Source organism: Aotus nancymaae, unplaced genomic scaffold (assembly GCF_030222135.1).
Source record: "Aotus nancymaae isolate 86718 unplaced genomic scaffold, 86718_ANA_hifiasm-v0.15.2.pri h1tg000057l, whole genome shotgun sequence".
NCBI lineage: Eukaryota > Metazoa > Chordata > Mammalia > Primates > Aotidae > Aotus > Aotus nancymaae.
Window position 1 is genome coordinate 53152386 of NW_026988471.1, and position 27408 is coordinate 53179793.

Here is a 27408-nt window from a genome sequence, read left to right on the forward strand (position 1 = left end):
ATGATCTCGGCTCGCTGCAACCTCCGCCTTCCAGATTCAAGTGATTCTCCTGCCTCAGCCTCCTGAGTAGGTGGGATTACAGGCACCCACCACCACACTTGGCTAATTTTTTGTCTTATTTAGTAGAGACAGGGTTTCACTATGTTGGCCAGGCTGGTCTCGAACTCCTGGCCTCGTGATCCACCCGCCTGGACCTCCCAAGGTGCTGGGTTTACAGGCATGAGCCACCGCGCCCAGCCACACTCCAATCTTTTAACAGCAAAGTCCACACTCAGGTATCTAGGTCAGTAGGTGTCAAATATATACATATATTCTTCTTCGTGATGGGATTTTAGATCACATACCTAAAATGAGTACTAGGACCAACCTCCGCTCTCCCATCACTCTCCAAAGTGACTGTAAATACACACACGAACACTGACTCTGGATTCCAAACATATGCACATGCATAGCCTGATATAAGGCAGAAGTCAACTCTGGACTTTTTTTTTTTTCCATTATCCAGGGAAATGCATGAGTTACCATGACAGATGCCAAAGAAACCCTTGGCTCTGGTAGTGGAAATTGGGAGGCAATGGGGAAATGAAGTAAGAAATTCCAGGGCCAGAAGGTGCATGCAAGTCAGCAACGACTTTTCCCAGGAGCTTGCTCTTTTGGGGTAAGTGCTACATGTACAAGCCCCAACCCGCTGCCTAAGCCATCCTATTCTGAACCGCTCAGGCTGCAACAGATGCACACACCGCGGGGAGCCTCATTTGCAGGAGATGAGTGTTCCCTTGCTCTATTTTAATCCTGGCAGCCCAGCCGGGGAAGGTTTTGTTAGAAATGGTGGAAAACAGTGACCACAAAGCTTTCTGGAGTAAAGGCTAGGCAGCTCAAGAGCAACAAATCACAACTAGCACAGTATTTAATAATTCAAGGGAAAACAAGTTTCCTTCCCGCCGGCCGGCACTTTTGCAGCCAGCTTGGGCAGCCGTGGCAGCACCTGGGCGACGACCTTCCTGGCTCTGGAGGGCGGGCGCGGCGGAGACGCGAGCAGCACTGCCCCGCGGCTCCGGAAACGGCCTCTCACCGGTCCCCAAGGACCGAATCCGTCCTGATAAACACCCCTCCTGGCCCTACACGGGAAGGGCAAGTTCAAACGCAAGGCCCCGAACCCGCACGCCTAGAAACCCGACCAGGCACCCCCGCCCTCCTCGCCGCGCAGTCGCGCACAGTGAACGACAGTCCAGCGCCAACCCGGCTTACTGCGCCTGCGCACTCCAGGGGCGCCCTCACGCTCCTTTCCCTGGTCGCCCGCCCGTCGCTTAGCAACGCGTGAGTCACAGTCGCAGCGCTCTGCGCGGGCTGCGTCCCTGTTCTTCCCGGGAGGCTCCTCGCTGCCTGGTGCCGTAGAGGCCCATGGAGGGAAAGGAGGATAAGCATCAGTAAGTGCTGGGGTTTGGTGTCTTATTTCCCCTCCCAAAAACCATTTTCCTCCTTCAGGGGAAGGTCGGGGTCCTCAGCATGGACAGTCCAGGCCAAGCTCAGACAGTCCCCTTGCTGCCTCTGATTGCCAGTTGGCTGAGCGCGTACAACAATAATTTTTAAAACGCACAGAGCACATACTCTGTGTCGGGGACTTGACTTGCATTACCAGGTCTAAAATTCTTGAAGTCATCCACTCCTCACACTTACTAGCAGATGCTGTAGGCTTTACCTTTAAAATTATCCAGAATCTACCACTGTTCCTCACTTTCAGTACTGTCCCCACCCTGTCCCAAGTACCAGTTTCTCTTGCCTGGATGCTGCAACCGCCCTCCAGCTGGTGGCTTTGCTTTTTCCTTACCCTTCTGCAGCCTCCTCGATACAGCAGTCAGAGCGGTCCTCTTAAAGCCCAGGTTAGATCGTGGTCTCCATCGGATATCATAGGGTAAAAGCCAAGCCTCCTCCAATGGCCCCTTCCGTTTCTTGGCCTTTTCTACAGCTTGCCTCCCTCTGACAGGACTCTGCTACAGCAAACAGGCCCTTGTGCTATCATCTGCAGTGATTCAGACCAGCATCAGCAGCACCTGGGAACTTGTTAGGAATGCAAATTTTGAGGACTCCCCACCCAACAGACACACTGAATCAGAAACTCTATGGCTGGGGCTCAATAATCTGGCTTTAAGCAAGGCATCCAGTAGATTCCGATGTGCCTTAAAATTTGAGACTATTAATCAAGGCAGTACATACAGCTAGTTAGGAATGATGTGGAGCCAGGGATACCTTCTTCCAAAGCCTGTATTTTTGTCCCTAGAACAATGGTTCTCACACATTAACGTGCATAAGAATCAGCTAAACAGCTGGTTAAAACACGTTCCTGGGAACCAGCCCCAGAGATTCTGATTTAACTGGTTGAAATGGGGCCTATAAATTTGTATTTCTAACAAGGTCACAGTTGATGCCAATGCTGCTATTCCAGTGCCCCTACTTTCAGAAGCACTGCGCTAAGGATGGTTCTGCTGTGAGCTTTGGCAGTTACAGTTCACTCTGCTGGAATGCTTTTCCCACAAATATCCACTTAGCTCTCTCCTTCCGTTTGTTTTCAATTGCCACCTTCACAGTGCAGCCTCCACCCTACTTAAAAATGCAAACCTACCTCCCACATACCTGCACTCCCTTTTCCCGTTCCCTACTTTATTATTGTCCTTGGCACTTAACAGACGATGTAATTTACTTTTTTATCTACCTTTCCCCATTAGAATGTAAGCTCTGTGAGGGCAGGATTTTTTGTTTTGTCACTGCTTTATCATCTGTGCCAACAACAGCACCTGGTATGCAACTCAATAAATATCTGTCGAAACAATCAATTATTCAGTGTTATTCTCATATCGCTCACAATAGGTATTATTGTTCCTATCATGCAAATGAGGAGACCAAGGCTTAGATACTAAATGGCAGAACAGGGATTCCAGTCCCAGTCTGACTCACTTCAGAGCCCATCAGTGTTTTTATCTGTGCTTTTCTTCTGGCAAGAGATTGCTAGAGTCATGTATTTCACACTTATTTATCAACCCATGGGCACACACCACAAGTGTTTAATCAAGTGAATTTAACTATATAAGCAAATAGCCCCAGTCCTTTTCTTCAAGGACTTGATCACCATAAGTGTATATTGTTGGGTGATAACTATGAGAAACAGGTGGAAAAAACTGATACCCGAAGTCTACAGTAATAAATTAATTGACCCCAAAGTCTCTACATTTAAATGAATAGCTATATCTCCAGAAAGGTAATAGAAAAAGGTTTAGAAGTTCTTTACATTTTGCCAGTAATCAGTTTTTCCAAATCCTTTGCAGAGAGGAATTGTTGTTGGGAAGCAGGGAACTAGAATCCAAGGATTCTGAATGTTGTTTTTATATGTATTGGAGGGGTGACTGAGGGTATTTAAACAAAGCTGGAGTAAACAATTCCAGGAGATTCACCAGAAATATGTAAGTTTTACAATGGTAGTCCATTTACCTTTGATCAACAGGACACTTTTCCTGATGTTGGGTACATGATGAATGAAACAATCTGCACCTTCATGGAACTTATTGACTGATAAAGGGTATTGGTAGTGCTTAGTAAAAACAAAAAACTAGGTACATAAAAAATTATGGTGTTAATAAATGAACAAAGTACTAAAATAGAGAATACATGCAGTAGGGGGAAGGCAATCTAGGAAAAGCTGCCAAGGAGATGGTTTTAAACTGAGACCTAAATATCCTGAGCCAGCTGTGCTGGGAGCTGGGGAAGAGCTGTCCAGGCAGAGGAAACAGCATGTGCAAATGCCGTGAGGGAAAGAGGTTGGTGTGTTCCTGGAACTGACAGAAGGCAGTCTTATGGGAGAGTCTTGAGTGAGGTTGAAGAGATTCACTGGGGCAAGTCACACAGGACCTTAGAGCCCTAATTAGAAGGTAGTATTTTATTACAAATGAATGGAAAGCTACTTGAGGGTTTTAACTGAAAAGTGATGTGGGCCATGCATGGTGGCTCACTCCTGTAATCCCAGCACTTTGGGAGGCCGAGGCAGGCGGATCATGAGGTCAGGAGTTTAGACCAGCCTGGCCAACATGGCGAAACCCTGTCTCTACTTAAAAAAAAAAAAAAAAAAAAAATTAGCTGGGCATGGTGGTGCGTGCCTGTAATCCCAGCTACTTGGGAAGCTGAGGCAGGAGAATCGCTTGAACTCGACAGGCAGAGATTGCAGTGAGCTGAGATAGCGCCACTGCACTCCTGCTTGGGACAGAGCAAGACTCCGTCTCAAAAAAGAAAAAAAAAATGACATAGTAGAAGAGATGGACCTGGCATTCGTTTGAAGGAAGGCAGGTGTTATACTTTAAGGGCTGTGTATAATGTTAAATGGTGCTACCTGCTTTCTCTGAATTTGGAATTTCACTGACTCACCTGCTGTGGGATCACAGCTTTCATTTTTAAAAGCTATGTAAAAAGTATTCAAATTCATATATTTCATTCTTTGTTTTTCAAGTATGTGAATTTTAAAAATACTGCCTTTTATAATTTCTATTTCTCCTTATTTGAAAGGAGAAAAATTTGATAAACTTTCTTCCTAAACATTAAAAAAATTTTTTTTCATTTTAGTAATTTTTACGTTTGTATCAGTATACTTACTAGAGGCAAAAAATGAAGAGACTGAATTGAGTTTGACTGCCTACATAGTGTTCTTTTCTTGAAAAGATAAATAATGGTGCTCCTTTGGTAGCTTTAAGTTTGCCAGACAAGTTTTTAAAATCAACTAGTTTATCTTTGTCCAGATAGCTGTTTACTAGGTAAAGAGGGGAATAAAGCTATTCTCTTGGTAATAAAACTTTTAATGAAGATGAGTTAAGTATAGCAGGTAACTTATCCATACACATAAGTACTGCAAACATGATTTGGAAGCACAAATCCAATCACTACTCATTTCTTTACTCCAAGTAAACGAGAATTGGTACACTGCACTGGTATATTATAACGAGTAATCATTACTAACACAAATCCATTATATCACTTAGATGATAGAATTAGAAAATGGACTCCTAAATTTTAATAGCACAGACTCTTATAACTATTAATACAGCCTAAATTGTCTTGACTGATGTTTGTAATATATTTAAGTCTTATGTAATTTTGACTCAATGTTGTAATGATTACTGGGGCAAATAATTTACTATTTATGTTTTTCAGACAGCATAAAATAGAGGATGCTGCTATAGCATATGTAACTGAAAATAAAGAAGAAATTAAACATGAAAAAAACCCTGGACAAAGCATACAACATTCAAAACCACATGTCGGAAGAGGACGTATATATTATGCTAAATTCATTAACACAAATGCAAGAACATACAATGAACCAGTTCCCTACATAGATCCCAAAAAAGGGCCAGAAATACAGGTTGGAGAGATGTTCATTGTATACAAATAGTGATTTAGATTCAGACGCTGTTTCACAGAATAATTTGGTCACAGACTATAAAGGATGAGACACATCTCAGTAGTACTTATCATAATCCAATAGTTAAAAGCAGTAACCCGGAACTATTCTGGCAGATGACTTTTATATATAAACAATACAGACACAGGGAAGGAATCTAAATAATTGTTTATCTAGACTGGGTCAGATTATTGCCATGAAGTACTGCTTTGGGGTCACTAAAGAAATTTCATGTATATATTGTATTTATGATATATATCCTAATATAAAAATATCCTGTGATAATAGTTCACATATCTTCTGTAAAATAATAACCATTTATTGAAAGCATATGAAGTTCTAATGAGCTAAGTGTTTTATATAAATTATATACTTTCATCTCTACAGCAATTTCTATGAAGTCTTATTGGATATAGTTTACAGATAACACATATTCTGATGAGGTTAATTATCATATCTGAGGTTATGTAATAAGCAAATGTCACAGTTATATTTCTGATCCAGAGCTGTTGGTTTAGCCAAACGACACTTCATCGACTATGCCATACTAAAAATATTCCATTATCTTTTTTATAAAGTCAGGTTTGTTGAGGTACAGTTTATTGTATTTGTTTCCTATTGCTGATGTTACAAATTTTCACAAACTTAGAAGCTGGTTTAAGCAGCACAAGTTTATTCTCTAGCTCAAAATTCCAAGATCTGTCTCACTGACTGTGGCCAGGCCTGGTTCTTTCTGTAGGCTGTAAGAGTGAATCGGCTTCCCTGCCTTTTCCAGCTTCTACAGGCTGCCCATATTCCTCGGCTTATGGCACCTTTTTCTTCAAAGCCAGCAACACAGCATCTTCAAATCTTTCTCTGACCCACTCTCCTGACTCTCTCTTATAAGGATCCTTGTGATTAGATTGGACCTACCCAGATAATTCAGGATAATCTCATCTCAAGATCCTTCATCACATCTGCAAAGTCCCTTTGCCATGCAAAGTAACATTCACAGGTTTGGGGCTTAAAAGATGAATGTCTTTAGTGACAGAGGGAGCATTATTTTACTTACCCGTACACAGTACGTTAGTCACCCTCATAGTATATCATTCTCTGGATTTTGGCAAAAGTGTAGTTATGTTACTCCACCACAATCAAGCCATGAATCATTTCCATCACCCTCAAAAGTCCCCCTATGCCCTTTTGAGGTCATCCCCTTCCTCTACTCCAACAACCACTGATCTGCTTTCCATAGTTTTGCCTTTTCCAGAAAGTCACGTTAATGGGATTATACAGTATGTAGCCTGCTGAACCAGTCTTTCAGAATAAAGCATTTGGGACTTGCCCATGTTGCTGCCGCATGTCACTAGTTCATTCCATTTTTTTGCTGCTACACACATGCCATGTGACTTCGGGCAAGTCACTCTAAGCTTCAATTTCCTTATTTATATAATAAGGATAGTAATTGTCCCTCTCATAGGGTTTTTGTGAGAATTAAAATATTTTTGTCAGTTACTGTTTTAGACACTAGAGATACAGCAGTGAACAAAGCAAATGGGGGAAAAAATCCTGTCCTTACATAGCTTATGTTTTAGGGAGGGAATAGATAAAACAAGTAAGCTGTACTGAAATGTTACATGGTATTAAGGGCGGCATGCAAGGCAGGATAAGGAATGCTGCAGGCAGAGCGGCAATTTTAAATTGATGGTCAGAGAAGGCTTCACTGAGTCACATTTGAGTGAAGACCTGAGGGAGAGTGAGGGAGTGAGCCTGCAGGAACGTGGCAGAAGAGCATTCATAATGCACAAAGGAAGCACTCACTAAACATTAGCTCTTAGTAGCAGCAGAATCCTAGTCTACTGCTCTTTGCACAGTGACAGGGACTGAGGAGCCCACCATCTGCTGCTGAGAGCAGGATCCTATGAGAGAAGACCTAGCACAGTGCTGGGCCCAGCAAGTGTTCAACAGATGGGATTCAAAATATGCTACAGCAAAGGTAATGGCAATTTCTATGTAGATTTGTTTCAGCATGATATTCGGAAAAGGAAATGTGTACCATTAAATGGTCTCAGACAACTGTGCCAGTGTCAGCCTCCTACTACTCCACTTCTTTCCTCATCCTTCTGTGTGTTAGGTATAGCAGCGATTGAACACTGAGATGGAGACTGCTTTTTGTGAGCTCTCTTCATACTGATAACATCTGTTCTTGTCATAGACAGCATACCATGGCAGTGTATGTGAATGTGAGATCTTCTCGTGGCAGGAATTCCTGTGGTTAAATGTACTTTTAATTTCATGAGCTAAACACTTATAAGGGCCATATTGAGGGTACTTCATTTTGTAAACTTGTTTCTGCTCTCATAGCAATTATTTCAGATTTTAAAGAAATCAGTTGTTATTGTTAAACCAGACCTACACTGGAGAAATTAATTTGGTACCGGAATCCAGATTAGTGAAGTTCTTATATTTCTTACAAAGGCTCATGAATTACTCTGAGGTATAGTTCAGGATTGAGTTTAAAACTGTTCACTGAACTCATCCTTACATTAGCGATACTAAGACAAAGAAGCTGGGTTGAGAACAGAAATATGAAACATAAAAGTTTAAAAACTTAATCCCAACTAATTTCTTTTCTTCCTACTCTATAGGTATGTTGGGGAAAAAAAATGAACAAAGGTGTTAAGAGCTGCTATCAGCAAGACTAGGTGACAGAGCAGTAGTAGAATCATTATTAGTGCTGGACCTTTAAGTGATGGTGAAAGTGAGTTTGAGATGAAGAACTACGATAAGGGAAGCTGACAGTGAATATGAATAAGGAAAGACACAGAGAAAGACTGAAAATACATCACTGAGTTACAAGCATGTCTGATTTGGGTGTGGCAGGAAGGGAATGTTTATATTTTTAAAACATTCTGGGCAACATGGTGAGACCCTATCTATACAAAAAAATTTTTTAAAAAAATAGCTGGGTGTAATGGAGTATGCCTGTGATCCCAGCTACTTGAGAGCCTGAGGCAGGAAGATTGCTTTCACCTTCATCATTCCCTGTCATCAGGAATCTCCAGGCACCCCCTGACCATGGAGCCCCGTGGCTATCATCCTGGGGCAGGAAAGAAGACAGGCCTAATAATGGGAGAGAGAACTCCTCGCAGGGTCCAAAGTTTGAGTTAGGCAAAAATACCCTCTATAATCTGCAAGATATAGCCTGTTCCCCAGAGCCCAGACAAAGTCAAGGCTGCAGTGAGCTGTGTTTATGTCATTGCACTCCAGCCTGAGTGACAGAGTGAGACCCTATCTGTGTAAGCCACTGTGCCCAGAAAGAAAATAGTCTGGGCACAGTGGCTCACACCTGTAATCATAACACTTTGGAAGGCTAAGACAGGAGGATAACTTGAGTCCAGGAGTTTGAGACCTGCCTGGGCAACATAGTGAGACCCTGTCTCTACAAATAATAATAATAATAATAATAATAATAATAAATAGCCAGGTGTGGTGGCATGCCTCTGTAGCCCCAGCTATTCAGGAAGCTGAGGGAGTAGGATTGCTTATGCTCAAAAGTTCAAGGCTACAGTGAGCAATGATCACGCCACTGCATTACAGCCTGGGCAACAGAACAAGAACCTATCTCTAAAAACAAATTTAAAAATAAAATAAAAAACAGAAACAACAATCAACCTTAAATGTACTCATTTTCAAGTATTCAAGGACTAATAAAGAATGTATATTTCACATATTTGTAAACTGTTCCTTCGTTTAAGATGACAGGTTTCTTTTTAAAGGTTAGCTTGGTTACGAAAAAAACTGGTTGACAGTAATGCTGTCTTTACAATAAGAGTAAAGAAAATAAACTTGCCTAAATATTTTATATGACACCTGTTGTTTTCTGTGTTTTGCTAAGATAGTATCTTTAGGATGCAACACAAGATTGGTTGGTTTTAATTATTTACAAGATTTTTAAGATTTCATACATTTCTACCTAGGAACATAAAATTGGGAATGCTAGAAAAAGTAAGAAGTTTTAGCTTAGTCACTTTCAAAGGAAACTGGTTTGATTGTCTTATGTATTTAAATATTGGTACTTTAAAAGAGACTGTACTGGGTTGGTATTTTCAAAAGTTTATTTTTCAGAGCACTGACCTTTGCCTACATGCTTAACAAAATAAATTCGCAAAGTCAAATATGTTTTGGAAAAGCTGTATTTTTATAAACCTTTCTCAGAGCTTCACAATTCACATTGGTATACAAAGGTTCTAAGAAGTCCTGTGATAAACTTATTTATCTTTGCTTTTCTCACTATTTCCCAAAGTTATTTAACTGTGGACACCTCTTTTTTTATTTTTATAACACCTATTAATATGCTAGAGAACCTGTGTTCCACAGAACACAATTTAGGAATTTTTCATAGGGGGTGGCATTATGAACTGCTTAAAAACTGATTTTTTTTCTTTTTCTTTCTTTTTTTTCTTTTTAGCACTCATAATATCTATAGCAAAACAGAGATGAATTTAGGTACCGTGTAACCAATGTGACCTTAGCTGCCCTAGTGTTTGTGATAGTACTTCAATTTTTTAAAGCCACTGAGCTCTACCAACAAAATGCGATTGTTTATGTGTAGTTTTGTCAAAAGCCCACATTTCCTTGGGAAACCCCAAAGTATGATTTTATGTTCCACAGATGACCACCAGCAGCCATCTTGGCTAGGCCATTGTGGCTGTGGCTGTGGAGCTTGGCTTATGACCTCTTGCATTCGCTTAACTGGTTTCTCTAGGATATTTCACTTGCTTTTACTACTTCTCCTCTGAGGATTCTCCCTTAATTTCCCAAAGAATGGAAAATAAGTAATCTTTATTAAAACATCTCTGAAAGCTTAGGAATACTAGGAGTATAACATAGAGACAGCCTTACATTGGCTTCCAAATGTGACTAAGGGACCCACAGTGCAATAGCCATTGGCTTTCCCAGGGCTGCGGGTTAGAAGGAGCCCTGTCATCAGGAATCTCCAGGCACCCCCTGACCATGGAGCCCCGTGGCTATCATCCTGGGGCAGGAAAGAAGACAGGCCTTATAATGGGAGGGAGAACTCCTCGCAGGGTCCAAAGTTTGAGTTAGGCAAAAATACCCTATATAATCTGCAAGATACGGCCTGTTCCCCAGAGCCCAGACAAAGCCATCACACAAGGTAACTTTTCCCATTTCTTATTTTGTCATAACTCCATGTTAACCCTCACAATCCAATGTAAGTGATGGTACACAGAACAGTACATTTTTTGTTAGTCTTTCAGTGTTAGTCCCTTCAGTGTGAAATAAAGATAAAAACAAGCCTCCATTTATCTCTTTCCTTCATCTCATAATCTTTTATGAGTAAATGCTTGGACCAAAAAGGCACGCAAATGTTGCATGGGCACATACGCACTTTCACTCTTCCGGGAACAAACCCAACTTTTTAGACATAAGGAAGACTATCCAGAAACACAAAAGATAACCTTTTTTTGGACTTTAGGATTCACTCAGCTAAAGTGAAGATGCATCCACTTTATAACACTCATCAGAACACTTTCACAAACTGCAGAGTCTTGGTCACCAATCACATTTCAGGAAAAACTATTCTCCATTTCCTTTATATTTGTGAAACTAAGACCATTTTGGCAACTCAATTTAAAAGAAGTTTTCTCAAAAAATGAAATTATAGCTCTGCTTTAAGTCTAGCTTTGCATTACACTTTTAAGAAAAAATTATAGCCAGGCATGGTGGCTTATGCCAGTCATCTGCTACTCAGGAGGCTTAAGTGGGAGGGTCACCTGAGTCCGGGAGTTTGAGGCTGCAGTGAGTTGCGATGGCACCACTACACTCCAGCTTGGGTGACAGAGTGAGGTGAGACCCTGTCTCAAAAAAATAAATTCATAATAATAACTAAAGTCTATCAGACATTTCTTTGTGGTTTGCTTATCCCAGTCATTTTTCCAGTAACTTGGGTATTAGCAAAATAAGTTTTTGATTAACAAAAGTAGATGATATAAAGTGTATGTGTATGCTTTACAATCTTATCATAGAAGAACTTTCTCGGGATACTTACTGCTATGGTTTGAATGTTTGTCCCCTCCAAACTCATGTCGAAATGTGATTTCCATTGTAACAGTATTAAGAGGTGGAACCCTTAAGAGGTGATTAGGTCATGAAAGCTCCACCTTCATAAGTGAAATGAATGCCATTATAAAAAGGCAAGTTCAGTCCCCTCTTGCCCTCTTTTTGCCCTTCTGCCTTCCACCATGTGAGGATGCAGTGTTTAAAGTGCCATCTTAAAATCATAATTACCAAACCTGCCAGTGCCTTGATCTTGGACTTCTCAGCCTCCAGAACTGTGAGCCAATAAATTTCTGCTCATTATACATAATCCAGTCTAAGGTATTCTGTTATAGCAGCACAAAACTGACCAAGACAGGTACTAAGAGCCTCTATTTTCTCTTTTTTTTTTTTTTTTTCTATTTTTTTGAGACCAAGTCTCACTCTGTTGACAGGCTGAAGTACAGTGGTGTGATCTCTGCTTACTGCAACCTCTGCCTTCCGGGTTCAAGTAATTCTCCTGCCTCAGCCTCCTGAATAGCTGGTACTATAGATAAGCACTACCACGCCCAGCTAATTGTTGTATTTTTGATGGGGTTTCACCATGTTGGCGAGATGGTCTTGATCTCTTGACCTCATGATCTGCCCACCTCGGCCTCTCAAAATGCTGGGATTGCAGGTGTGAGCCACTGCACCTGACCTATTTTCACTTCATAAATAATTTAATTTGGTTGTGCTTAGCTGGTTTTACATTCCACAGCAGGTTTGATACAGGAGTGCAATAAGGTGTGTACAAAGAGGGAGTTTGAATTGTGGCAGTGCAGCAGTCTGCTAGTGATATACCCTGGAGAAGTTAATCTCCTGGCAGTTTTCTCATCTGTAAAGTGGGTGTTCCTGCCTCATAGAGTTGTGATGAGAATAAGATAAGACCTTTACATTCTAGACCTTGGGGCATAAGAATCACTATCATAATTGTGAAGTGGAGTGGAGGAGAGCTGCCAGAAGCAGGCGCTCTGACAACAGTAAGATGTGACTATTTTCAGCTAGATAGTGAGAAGACACCATCTGTTTAGTAATCTGTTCTAGAATTTTCCTAGGATCTACATCAAGTAGTCTTGATTTTTAAAATACACCTTTTAGCTCATTCTGAAAAATGAAGCATTAGCCAATCTATTCTTCAAAATCCCCTAGTCCTAAATTTCTGTGATCTCTGCAGAAATTATCTGTAGTTCCAATTACCCATTATTCCATTACTCCTGCTTACAATTTGTCATTGGCCTAAAAACTGGCACTCTTTTAAAGTGACAAAGTGAAGTCTAACTCTCTCATCAGCTATTCAGGGCTTAGTTCTTTCTTTGGTACATGTTCATTTCATCTTTTTCAGGTTGACTGTAATCTTCCTTAACAAAGAACCTAAAGTTGAATAGTTCTGATTTCTTCTCTCCAAATTGTTAGCCAGAACATGAAATATCACCTTTTTTGGACTGTAGGATTTCACGCAGCTATGAACAATTTTTTCTAGAAAATCTTATTTTTGCTGCCTTTGACAATTTTATAAATTTATAACATTTTATCAATTTATAAATTTCTTCTAAGTTTCTTGACAATCTTCTAACAAGCTGACTCCATTAATTATTTTTTAAATCTTATGTTGTATATGTCTTTTATACATGCCTGTCTTTTTCTAAACTAAGCTCATTTGAGAACTGACTCCCTATGCAGCTACATAGGTTTTTTTTTTTTAAAAAAGAAACATCTCCCTTTTTGCATCAATGTAGCCTCAATTGTATTGATAGAATTTTACCTATTAGAATTGCATATTCATCCCCCTTGAATCATATTTTAGAAGTCTTTGGCTATGGAATCAAAGTTGATTTTTTTTTAGTGGCAGACTTGCTTCCTTACAGCCCATGGTAAGTGTTTGATTATATCAAAAATTACTTTCATACCCGAATTGTATTCCAGGAACTCCTAGGTATCACAGGATTTCTCAAGGGTTTTCTTACTACCACCTGATCAGCCAGTTTTTAAATTTTTGATCAGAATTAAGCTAACAGTTCCCCTCTCTACTCTTTCACCTTTCAAGAGAACAAATTGTCATACATGCTAATGAAGAATCTATCAGTTTTCCCTTTCTTGTGTACTTAGTTTTTAGTACCAAAATTCAGTAAGAATGGAGAGACCTTCCCTTAGAAAAAAGTTTATCAAACTGAGCCATTAGTGAATTATAAATCAATGAGTTACAGTCATCAATGGGAAATGAAATAGGAAAACAGTAAAATAGAATAGAAAAATAGCTGAATGCACTGCATAGAGTAAGAATAAGTATTTTGTGAAGCTTTTGTTTTAGTTTTATGTATGTGTAGCATTGTGGGCTGTTGTATGACATAAAATGTATTTCATGGTGCAGGTTATGGACTAAAAACTCTGAAAGCCACCATTTTTAGATGATAATACATTATTTGTATTGTCATAATGACAAGTATAGAACATAATTTTTAAGATCAAATCACATTTAATACATACATATGTACATATCTAATAAAATTGTAGCACAAAACAAAAAACAGCTATTTTGTTGATTTTTACCATTTCATCTGTTGATAGAAGGAAGATAGTTTAAGAATTTACAGCTGTATTTTAGCTAAAAATATATGACAACTCATGTTTTTGGTGCCTTAAAATAAACACATTTTTTTGTGAAAAGATATTTCTAGATTTCAGAACTCCATATTAGTACTAGGATATCCACTAACTTGTTAAATTGAATTACTGAATATCCATAGACATCAAGCAATACATGACAATGCCCTACAGTATCCAATTTTGTGTTTCCAATTATTTTCTATAAAGGGTGACTGGTGGCCACATGGTAAAGCCCTGGAACCTGTCTTCCTACCACCTTATGACCCTAAGAGCACCCAGAGGAGTGACTTCCAAAAACCAACATGTCCACTGGTTCTGCCAGTCAAACACAGCAAGATGCAAAAGCCTTCTTATGGAATAGGTAAGGTTTTGCAGTGTAAAAACCTTTTTGTTATCTCAAGTTATTGCTATCAAAACTAAGATGTATTAGATGTGCTGACACCTCCTGAAAGATTACTTCCTTACAGAAGTTGAAAATGTACACACAGCTAGTGCAGCCCTTGGAAAGTTTGTTATTTCTTCCTAGTGAACAGTTTGTCTCCAAACACAGTTAATATGAGATAATGAAAATTGTACTGATCATTGATAACACCAGCCTCAAAGTCAAAAACTCAGTATTCTGCTCATTGTTGTTGCCACCACATTTTAATAATTATAACTCTTGTCATTTCAAGGAAGGTAGGCTATTGATGAAGGGGGCTATTAGATAATCTGTAACAATGACCTGTCCTTTAGAAAGATAATAAAGTTTCTGCTTCTGGTTCAGGATGGTAGACTGGGCACACACATCAAAATTCCCTACCTTCTAAGACCCTAATACTTGAATAGTAGCAAAGCAATAAACTCATAAGGGTGAAGAGAATAGAAGGAAGAACTTTCAAGAGTGTAGGAAAGAGTAGAAGCCTATTGATAAATAAAAGAGAACAAAGAAGCAATACCTAGAAGGAGATGCAGCAAATAAGAGACAATCTGACTGGCCAAAGCCCTGACTGAGCTACATATCAAACTACATGTCAAGTCATAGTGGAAGGCAAGAATAAAAAGTGGGTAGGAGAGAGTCAGAGAGTTACTTCAAAGCCTGTCCCTTAAATAAAGGCTCTAGTCATGAGCACTCCACCCTATCCCAACATGAAGATTACTAGAACCCAGTGTCTTAGCCAGATGTCAACTATCACACCAGTCGTTTTGGTCAGTCAAGCCGATACCCCCATCCCGTTCTTAATTATGAATGGACAACCAAAGATTAGAATTATGCCAATTTAAAAAAAGATTTGGAGGATAAAGGCAAGGAAATATCACAGAGCATGGGACAACAAAACAAAAACTTAGAAAATGAAAAGAAAAGCAAAATGAGGATCTGTTTGAGAAATCCAACTTTTCTGGAGCTCCAGAAAAGAGTAAAAATGAAGGTAGATAATTAGCAAAACATAACATTTGTTGAGCACATACTATCTGCAAGGCACTTTATGGAACTTTCTAAATATTAACTTATTTAATTCCCACATTAACTCTATGCAATATAATAGTGTAGAAATACTATGAATATTCTTATTTTTCAGATAAGAAAGTGTAGGGAGGCAAAATTTTACCTCTACCCTCTTAGTGTTTTTGGCTGGGCTTGAGAATTAAATGGACACAAACATCAATAGGAGAAAAGCATACAAATTTATGTAACGCAACCTTTACACAGCAGGGGAGCCTTCATAAGGAAAGGAAGACCCAAAGACACAGAAAGAACACGTATACTAAATTGGACAAAGAGTAGTAAATTGTAAAAATGGGACAAGGCAAAGGAGTTTGGGCTAGGGTAATTGGGTAGAGAAGTGACTAGGAAGATAAGGGTGAGTTTAACAAGGTTTGTTTATATAGATTTCCCCCCACCTCAAATTCCTGTTATGCATAGGAATTTCATCTCCTGCTTTTGAGAAAGAGAAGAAAGGTCAGAATGTTTTTCTTGCATTTGTGCCTTTAACTTGCATCAAGTGCCTTTAACTCAATATAGTCAATATGCCAGTGGCATTTTAGAGTGGCATGTTCTGAACTCCTTTGAAAGCAAGCATGTAGTTAACTTGCCCAAGGCTACACAGTGAATAATTGGTATTTGAACCCAGATAGCCTGACTTCAGTACATATACTCATAACTGGTACTATACAGTACTCTATACAACCTCTAATATAATAAGAAAGTTTCCCTATATAAAATGCATTAAAAGGGTCTACTGAGTGCTTCTAAGTTTGAAGGGGAAAAAGATACACACCCTACATATCATTACAAAATTGCAAAACAATAATCATAAGCAGAAATTTCTAAAAGCTTCCATAAAGGGATAGAAAAATAAGTCACTATCTAAGAAGTATCAACATGGAGTCAGGCAGCACTGATGCAAGAGTGCAATGGAGTTAATGTGTTCAAAGTTCTCAGGGGAAATACTTTTTGACCTAGAAAAGGGAATTGATGTGGCATGGATACTAAACCTTTTTCTTTTAAAGTGGCACTGAGCATTAGATCCACTGAAAAGAAAATGATGTCCTGGCACAACATTTAACCCTGAAATAAACAAAATATATGTAATAATGTAATATTATGCATGCTGTTTAGTAGTGTTCAACTTTTAGGCTCAATCTATAGACACAAGCTTAAATATGGCTACAGAACAGAATATATATTAGCAGCTTTAATAAGAAATGTACATAATTGACAGAAAATGAGAAGAAGAGAAGAAGGGTGCTAAAATCATTATTTATGATATAGGTAATCAAGAGATACTATCCGATGGGGATGAAACAAGGAATAGAAGTTTAAGGTTAAAGGTCAAAGGAACCAGTCTAAAAACCAAATTTATCTCTCTAACCCTGGCTTCTTTACAGAGCTTCAAGTTCACATTCCAAACACCTACTTAACATCTCCTCAGGGATAGCTAGTCACCTTTTCAAACTTGATATGGCTGCAATAGAATGTTTCATTTCCCCCATCGAAACTTATCCCCCATGGGTCTTCTCCATCTCAGTGAATGCCACCTCCACTCTCCCACCAGGTGCTCAAGTTTTGATAAGCTAGAAGGCATTCTAAAACTCTCTCTTTTTGCTGCCCCCGCTACATTCAATCCATCAGCAAATCTTGACACTCTATCTCTAAAATAGACCCCAAATCTATTCCTTTCCATCTTCATTGTAACCAGTGCAGTACAGCCGCTATTACGCTGCTTCCTTTCCTCCTCCTCCATATGTATTTTCTGCATCATTGTCAAAAGATCTTTTTAAAACACAAATGATATTCTTCTCCTTTAGGTTCTCCAGTTACTTCTCACTGTTCATAGAATAAATTTCAAATTCCTCACTGTGGCCTACACAGCCCTTTTTGATCTGTCAAATTCACCTATATTATCTTGTATTGCTCATAAGTTAGAGACAGAAAATGTAACCCAGACCAAGGAGGTAGAGACACTCTCTGAAAGTCAAGCTTGTTTCCAAACCAGAAAGCTTGTGTCTGTGTACTTGTTATTGTGTTTCCATATTTTAATTACATAGTCTTGTAATTTAAAATCTGAGTAAGAAAAGAAAACAGTTGTTTCTATAAAACATTCAAAGTTGAATGTGCCGACTTGATAAAAGGTAAATTGCTAACTTAAAAAGATGCTCATTAGGTATAGGCAAAATAACTAAGAGGAGCTGGACTGAATTCTTTAAATCTTGAAGGATTCTACACTCATTTTACTTGAAAGGTGTCTTTATGTTTGCATTCTGTGTGAAAGAAATAGAAACTGGAAATGATGCATTAGAAGCATGGTTTGTACAAGAGACACAAAGGTGAATTCCAATCAGTGGACACCTCCTCAAAGTGGATTGGCATGCCAATAAAAATTTGATGAACTGGTTAAAAAATATGTAATATATAACATCATATATATTATTTATAATGTTATAACATTGTATATATAAAATATATCATATATATATATTTTATATATGGTACATGATTTTTTGCTTTAACTGACTTTCTTTAGTAACCAACCACTTCTTTCCTTATAAGGAGCAGCTATGGTACATCTGCTACTCAAGTTGAAGGGATGTAGAAGAGTGGTGAAAGATGATACTTCCACTATTCAAGTTGAAGGGACTTAGTAGAGTGGTGAAAGATGATACTGGAGAGATGGGCTTTGCTCTAGGATGATAAGGCAGGACTCAGTCATTTCATAAGGGATTCCCCAAAATCAGGGTCTGTAGATCTGGTCTGTTTATCTACTTAATTTGCGCAGAGAGAAATCCTCCAAACCTCTGCCTAGGATAGAGGACAGAAAATCTATGAGTCCCTTAAGCAGTCCTCTGCAATGTCACCTTGTCCTCCTGCCCCATGCTTGCTGACTCAGAGGTATCTGATGCCTCCCTATTCTGGGGCATTCCTGGAATGCTGTGGCATGAATTGGCATGATTTTTACCCCACCCCCTGCCCCATAGGACTTAACTTTTAGTTTTCTGTAGTTTACTTGAGTCTTTTGCGACTTATCCATCTGTTTTCCAGCTTCCAAACTGGTTAACATCTGCACTCCCATTTAGTTCTTTTTTTCCTTAAGTATGTAAACCCTCTTAATTTCTGTAGTGTGAATATATTGGGGCTTGGGGAAGGAATGGGGGAAATGCATATTGAATTTGCCGTGTTTAACTGGAAATCACGGTAACTTTGTCACCATCAACACTCCTTTTATAATTTAATATTGGTTCAGTATTAAACTTAGTATTGTGTGAGCCTGAACCCATTAAATTTAATCACCCTGTTTTCCTCAATTTATGAAGTGAGAATAGTAATTTCTGCTTTGCAGGACTGTTGTGAGAAACAAATGAAACAAGATGTAAAGTGCCTAACACAGTATTTGCTACATAGTAGACAATAAATGGCAACTGTTTCTATTATTAATTATTGCACTGTATTACCTTATGTGTTGAGTTGAAATTTAGCTTGAGAACCTGGCATGGTTCTTTCTCTCTCTGTTCTTTTATTGGTATTTCTTTTTCTCTCTCTATTCTTTTATTGGCATTTCTCATTGCCAAGTTCATTATTGTATCCTAGGGTCTAATATAATGCCCAGATTCAATAAATATAGTTAAATGATAATTACACATTCTTCAACAGATTAAAGTCATAATGTAAAGTGACATATACTATACAATATAGGCCTGCAATTTATTCATATTTTAGGTGGTATTTGGATATTAGATGAAAATGATTTTTAAAAAAGAAAATATTTAAATGTAACATTTAAAAATATGTATATAAACTAGTCTATATGGGCCAGATTTTTTACTATAAGCATACAAACACAGAAAAATGTGCACATAAACATGCACAAATACCAATTAAAAGTCATCTCATAGTCATTCTGTTCCATCAGCCCACTTAATTACGCCCAGACTTTGGCATTTCAGCAATGTTATCTTGTGCTGACAATTCAAAGTGCCCTTTATGTCTTGTACCACACACAATTTCCTGGCTGCCATCCATGGCCAGTTAACAAATGGCTATGCTCCATCATATCTGAGTCCCTGTAAGAGTAAGTATTCACATTTGGTTTTATATAATAAAACTTTATAAATTGAAAAGCCTAATCTAATTTGTGAAGAGGTTATTTCATGCTTAAATAAAACTTTCCTGTTTATCAACAGCTTGATATTTCAATGTTCTTTTGAATTGCAAATTCAGATATAGTGGTAAAATTAATTTTCTAAAATAGGTTTTAGTTTGTGTTGTTTCTTTTGCACCAGACTGTAAAAAACAGCAGTTTTTTTTGCTACAGCGATGTTTTTTCTTTTTACTATATTTTGAAAATCTATACTATTTTTATACTATTTTTATATTAATAATCTTTTTATATAAGATCAGAATACTATTGAGAAGAGTGGGATTTAAGAGAAAAATATTACTGATGAATGATCTTTAACCAGACACAGAGTTAAGAAAAGGACATTTCTCAAAGTAAAACTGCTAAGTTCTCACCAATATTCGAAGCAAATTGTATGTTTGAATAAATCCTGGCTTTGTTGATAAAATATAAATGGTTAGATAGCAACTTGTTTCAAAAATTCTAATTTTAATTAGATCAAGTTTTCAAGAAAGAGAGAGTGGATTTCAAACATTCTTCATGGAGTTTTGTCTTATTTTTGCAATTCTCACCTAACAAGGCTTCTCTCAAGTAATTACTTTGGGTACAATTTGAATTCTTAAGTAGAGTAACCACTAAGAATCTCAATATCTTCTTTGATGTTTTCATGTTTAGATATTCCTCACTATCGTGGGCTTCTGTAAAACTCTCATATGCTTGTATAAATGAACATAGTAGTTGTGTCTAATTTTAATAGGTATAATGTCTGAGTAAGGAATTTCCCTCTATCATAACTCAGATTACTTTCTTCTCCCTTTATTTCCATGAAAAAAAGAATTATTTTAAAAGTTATTATTTGTGAGATTGTGGGGGGTTTTAGACTACTATTTAAAAGATACATTCTAATTGATTTAATTGACTTCCTTCTGAAATATTTGTTTCCATTATCTGCGTAACTACCACCTCAAATTTAATTGCTTAAAACAATTGTCTTATTGGCTTAATGTTCTGCAATCTAGGCTGAGTTCAGCTGGGTAGTTCTTGGTTGGGTCTTGGTGATGATTACTTGTGTGGCTGCATTCAGTTGGCAGGTAGACTGAGGACGGGACTCAATTGGGATGCAGGAATGACTGAGCCTCTCCTTCTCCATGTGGTCGCTCCACGTGGTTTCTCCAGCAGGGTAGCTGGATTTCTTACTCCCAAGAATGCAAAAGCAGAAGCTGTAAGGCTTTCTTAAAGTTTATGGCTAGTACTGGCATAGTGTTACCTCCGTCATATCCTGTTGGTTAAAGCTAATCGTAACACCAGCCCACATTTAGGGGGAGGGGACTATACAAGGATTTGAATACTGCCAGGCCTGATTCATTGCGGCCACTAGTTTAACAGACTACCACAATACTCTTAAACAGTTATTTGAATCAGAGTTTAGAAGTAGCCAACTCTTCACCTTTCTTTGTCTGAAAATGTCTTTAAGTTGCCCTCTTTGATGAATAAAAGCATAGCTAAAAGTAGAACTTTGGGTCCATAATTATTTACTCTTTACATTTTGAAGATATTATTCCATTGTCTTCTGGATTCTATTGTTGTGTCAAGTCTGCAGGCAGTTCAGTTGTTAATAAACTGCTCTTGCTCCCAGGGTCATGCAAGTGCCTCCTTAAGTTTTGCATGCTTTGTGCCTCACTGCCTCATCTTTCTCCTGCCCCTGCTACCTGTTTGGTATTCTGTGAGCTCTTTCAATCTGAAGTCTTTGATCTTTAATTCTTGGATATATATCATTATTTTATCAAATACTCCTTCCCTTCCACTATTTCTTCTTAGTTCTGATGTTGATACTTCCACCTTCCATGTCTCTGAGCTTTTCTTTAATATTTTTATCTCTTTATCTTTTCCTGCCTTCTGGGACAGCATCTCAGTCTGATTTTCTCATTCATGATTCTTGTTTAGACCATCTATTTTTTTGTTTCAACTGTTGTATTTTTTTATTTCTAACATTTTATATGATTCCTTTTTATGACCTGTTCTTGTTCATATTAACAATACCTTCTCTGTATCTTTGAGGATATTTGTTATGCTTATTTTAAATCCTTGGTGTATTGGTTCTGACACTTCTGCTTCACGCAGTGTATGTTTTAAATTTTTCTTTCTTTTATGGTCAAATTTATGGTAGATCATGTTCCCCTAGAGGAATCAGTAGCCCTGTGCAGGCAAAAGCTGAAGACCAGGGTCTGGTTTGTGTGCCCCTCACTAAATTTAAGGAAAGAAAATGAGGCTCAGGCTGGAGAGCTTCTTATACCACAAACCCTATTTTGACCATTGTTATTTGCTGTCACTCTACCAGGCTGGTCCTCTAGTCAGGAATTCACCCTACCACCCTTAAACTGTTTTTTAAAAGCCATCACTGAGAGAAGGCAGTATCCTGATGCTTTTAATTCACCAGCATTGACAGTTGCTGCGGGAATGTTGGAGGAAGACATGCCCAAGGGGGCAACACGGACTCGTTTTCCTCAGCTCCTTATCCTGGAGGAACTTCTGTGCTTTTCTGATATTACTATGTTGACAACAGATGGCTAGGCAGTTGCTACCAGTTTCTATGGCCCTGGGCAAGCATGATCTTCCCAAGACAATGTGAGGGAAAGTCAAGGGCAGATTTTAAAACTCTCCCCCAACCTATTCTCTCTTGGCTGCATCTGACCTTCCTACCCTCCAGCCCAAACTGCCACCAACCCTTCATATCAGTTCACTAAAGCCTTTGGGTTTCTCACAATTTTTCTGAGAGTTCAGATTCCTGCTTCTTTCTCCTGCCATGGTTTCCCCTTTTGTCAGGATACAGAAGAACTGACCCTTTGTTAACTTTGAAGACTACATAATGTAACCCTAGCATCCTAGAGACTTCAAACACTGCCCTTAATTTTCACAATTCCAAAAGCAAATTATTATTTTCTTCATTTTAGAGAGGAGGAAATCAAATTTCAACGAAGTACGGTGATTTGTTTTTCAAAGTCACACAACTAGGAAATGTGGTAAAGCCAGAATTTGAAAACATGTCTATCTTATACCCAAATCCATGCTTTGGATACTTCATTAATGCCACCTATTAATGCCAGCATTTAGAGCTACTACATTTTGTCTATCCACGAAGTTATGAAACTGTTCAAACATACTAATGTTCTGTGAGCTGGACCATGGTATTCATCAAAAAAATGGTCATCTTTTCCCACTTGGTAGAAAAAAATGTAAGTTATGGATAGAATTTTCTCGGTGTCATACTTATTATATCTTTGCACTGTTTTCTGTGTGCTAGCAAGCCCTAAAAGAAAGATAATAATTAAGTAGAACATGAGTTTTGAGCAGTTGATTGCAATTAGAAATCAAGAAAATATTAACAGTTAACTTTGTTTTATACTGCTAACTGGGAAAAGATTGCCATTTTATATCATGTAATGTATAAGTATTTGAATACTCATCATTCTTGCTAATAAAATTAGTTTATAACAATGTCTGAATATCAAAGTGAATTCATTAATGCTTAATAAATGTAAACTTACTAACATTTTTTCTTATGCATTCTCCTAATTTTAAAGGTCTGATTTTTTAAAATTAAATTATATTTTTTAATAACATATGCATATAGCATAAAATTCAAATGGTACAAAAAGATATCCAGTGAAAACAGAACCCACTTCTCCCCACCTCTGTTCTCCAGTCCCCTAGTTCTCTTCCTCTACAATAACCACTGTTACTAGTTTCTTACATTAGCATTTCATAGATATATTAGGTGTACATAAACTCCTATGTACATATTTTTTAAGGGAGAAATTATTTTCCTTGATAGAATTTTACCTCACTAAACTTTTTTCATTGCAGGCAACAGTACTGAAAGTTGCTCTGATTCTTTAAATAACCTTCTCTGCCGCCAGATGTGGTGTCTCACACCTGTAATCTCAGCACTTTGGGAGGCTGAGGCGGGTGGATCACCTAAGTCCAGGAGTTCGAGACCAGCCTGGCCAACATGGTGAAACCCTGTCTCTACTAAAATAAATAAATAAATATAATATATATAATAAATAATAAATACATATATATACACACACACACACACATATATATATATATATATATATAAATAAATTAGCCTGGTGTGGCAGTGTGAGCCTGTAATCCCAGCTACTCAGGAGGCTGAGGCAGGAGAATCGCTTGAACCTGGAAGGCAGAGGTTGCAGTGATCAGAGATCACACCACTGCACTCCAGCCTGGGTGACAGAGTGAGCCTCTGTCTCAAAAAACAAACAAACCAAAAACTTCTCTGCTGAAAATAAAACTAAACTGAGTTTTAAAAATTATTTAAGATGTTAAACATACATGGAGCCGAGACGAATATAATGAACTTCTATATATTTATCACCCAGATTAAAAGAATAAAAGTGATTTTTTTTTTCTTAAAACAGAGTCTCACTCTTTCACCAGGCTGGAGTGCAATGGCGTGATCTCGGTTCACAGAAACCTCTGCCTCCGGGGTTCAAGCGATTGTCCTGCCTCAGTCTACCAAGTAGTTGGGACTACAGGCATGTGCCATCACGCCCAGCTAATTTTTGTATTTTTAGTAGAGACGGGGTTTCACCATGTTGGCCAGGATGGTCTTGATCTCTTGACCTTGTGATCCACCCTCCTCGTCCTTAAAAGTGATTTTTAAAGGATTTAATACTCTTACAAATTTTCAGAGCCTCTGTTGTTGGGTGAAATGAAAAGAATTATGTGTTCAACTAGAACTGCAGCAGCCCTAGAGTCTTCCAATGTATTCCATTAGTGCCGGCTTTGCCCTAGAGTCTTCCAACGTATTCCCTAAGTGCTGGCTTCGGCATAGAATTTCTAGTCCATGGCCGTAGCCACTTGGCCACAGCTATAGATACAACACAGAATTTCTCATACTCTTTCTAGTAGTAAAAAGTTAAAAAATTATAGTTATGCTTTCCCTAAAACTTATTGGTATCTGTGTAAAAAGCATAGTAGTGCAGTCATGGCTCACTGCAGCCTTGAACTTTTGGGCTCAAGCAATACTCCCACCTTAACCTTCCAAATAGCTGGGATTATAGGCACATGCCATCATGCTTGGCTAATTTTTTGTAGAGTTGGGGTCTCACCACGTTCCCCAGGCTAGTCTCAAACTCCAGGGTTCAAGCAATCCTCCTGTCTTGGCCTCTGAAGGCATGCTGGGATTACAGGCATGAGCCACCATGCCTGGCCATATTATTGTATTAATATTAATATTAGTTTTAAAAATTACTAATAATTCCACACATGGAGTTAATTTGGCTATTTTGATTCGGTTCTTTTCATGGAGAAAGAATGGTGAATCCATTATATTTATTATTTTGATGTGTATAAATAATCTTGCATACTTAAAGAATTTAGTTTTGTTACCATATTTTATAAAGCATATTATTAATACTGATTATATTTCCATAAACAATTCTAATTTTCGTCCTGACTTCACAAAATCTTTTTTTTTTTTTTTTTTTAGTTCCACTTGTCTTTCCTGGTACATCAGAACTTCAAAACAATTTTATAGAACACATCTCTTTTATACATCAATATGATGCCAGGAAAACTCTGAATGAGCCTCTCTGGGGAAAGGTGAGACAATATTTAGAATTAATTATTTAATATTTTAAGATAGAGTAGATTTGTAGTAGAACTTTATGCCTTTTCAAGTCATAATTATCTTTCTAAAAGTCTATTTAAACAAACTACTGTAGTTATTAATAGAATCTTAGTCACATGCCATAGTAAAATGTAAGCAATAAAATTATCCTGGTATGGTGGTGCCACCTGTAGTCCCAGCTACTCAGGTGGGTGAGGGGGGAGGATTACTTGAGCCCAGGAGTTTGAGGCTGCACTGAGCCATAATTGCACTATTGTATTCCAGCCTGGGTGACACAATGAAACCTCATTTCAATCAATCAATAAAAACATAATAATTTGAACCAGTATTTGGAATTTGGTCTACTTACTGCAATAATTTGTGTAAAATAATATCAAAACATGCTGGATACAGTGATCTGATGCCTGTAGCCCCAGCTACTCTGAAAGCTGAGGTAGGAGGATCACTTGACACCAGGAGTTTGAGGCCAGCCTGGGCAACATAACAAGGCCCCTTTTCTAATAATAATAATATCAAAACAGTTTGACAAATGTTTTGATAGGCTTAATACATATGTATGGCAGGGAGATGCATATAAGGTTTATAAAGCCAAATAGGAATGTAATTGTCAATTACTGGATTTTTTCCAACTATAGATGTTTGCTTTCATATTTCATTATTACTTAGCTTTCCATTAGCACTAATAAACATTAGGGATGCAATCATAAATTCTTAGGTCTATGAACTAAGAATAGTTTTTGTTGGACCCATAGCAATCTTTAGAGCAAGAAATGAAATTTGATGTTAGTATTACGTAGTCCAAATGATAAAAAAGTTGAGAATGGAAGATAATGAGCTGCTGCTTCTTTGACTTTCTGCTTTTTTCCTTCCTGTTCATTTTCTGATACACCCTATTTTGTAATCTAAAAGGTTCACTCATATATGGTGGTGTCTAATTTGGAACTAAGGTGACACCAATGAAGAGGCAGAGAAGCGTGTGCCTGCATCAGTCACTAGGACTTGAGCTAACCCACAAACTCAGTTCACAGCTGCATCTTCCAGCAATTTCTGTTCTCCCTGGTTAATGTCAACTTTGTTTTCTTTTTTAGAGACATGGAGCTTTTGTGCAGAGAGAGATAAAACCAGGGAGTAGGCCAACAGTTCCTAAAGGAACAGCGGTATTACTGAATGCTCCAGGGTCACGTTCATCAGAACAGTCCAAAAAAACAGAGAAAGGAAACTCAGCGGAAAGCAGAATGATCTCACCAGGTCTCTGCCAACAAAATTCCCAAGAGCTGTTAGAGACTAAAACTCACTTATCAGAAACAGACTTCAGACAGGCAGCCAAGGCATGCCCCAGCAGTCCTGAGAGCAGAGAAAAGACCACAGGCGCCACTCAAACAACTGAAGGAGATGCTCTTTTCACCAGGCACAAGTCTTTAAATCCAGCAATTAAAAAATCAGAATAAATTACCTTCTTCCAATAAAAGTATAATCCCTGGAATATAGGGGAATTTCACAATCCTCATCTTGGCCCTCACATTTACTTTTTTTGTTATCAATAACCTCAGAACATACTATTTATGTAAATGGAAAAAGAGAAAAAAAGACAATTAGAATACAACCAAATGTTATTAATAAAAGTGGTCTCCATTAAGTGAATGAGACATTGTTTCCATGTCACAGTCTTTATAAACATAACTTTGTTTTGCACAAAAATGAACATAATTAACAAATATAACAACTTTTAGAAGAGAGGCCCTGTTAGACGGTTGTGAGTGACAGCTTTGGAATCGAACAAACTGGAGATGGAATGTTTGCTTCACTTCATTCCTTGAGCTGTGTGACCTTGGGTAAGTTACTTAACCTCTCTAGACTTCAGTTTTCTCAACTGTAAAATTAGGAAAATAGCAACTTCATAAGATTATTGGGCATGAGATTATGCATGTCGATCAATAAGTGGTCAATGTAATCATATCGTCACTGCTACTATAATTCAATTTTCAATTTAAGGATAATGTTCTCCTACATATTTAAATTTTCCTCCTTAT

The 27408-nt window shown here is 38.1% G+C and overlaps 1 protein-coding gene across 2 annotated transcripts; it reads left to right on the forward strand.

Annotated features, from left to right (window-relative positions):
• The first annotated feature begins 1401 nt into the window (after nt 1–1401).
• CUNH2orf73 (chromosome unknown C2orf73 homolog) lies at nt 1402–27113 on the forward strand. Of its 2 annotated transcripts, XM_012477116.2 has the most exons (5): nt 1402–1427; nt 5191–5401; nt 14333–14486; nt 25238–25350; nt 26467–27113. In XM_012477116.2, the coding sequence occupies exons 1-5, from the start codon at nt 1402–1404 to the stop codon at nt 26824–26826; spliced, it is 864 nt and encodes a 287-aa protein (XP_012332539.2). In that variant the 3' UTR covers nt 26827–27113. The 2 variants fall into 2 exon arrangements, with proteins under 2 accessions (XP_012332539.2, XP_012332541.1); XM_012477118.2 differs by lacking the exons at nt 1402–1427; nt 5191–5401 and adding an exon at nt 6977–7415.
• Nucleotides 27114–27408: the final 295 nt, after the last annotated feature.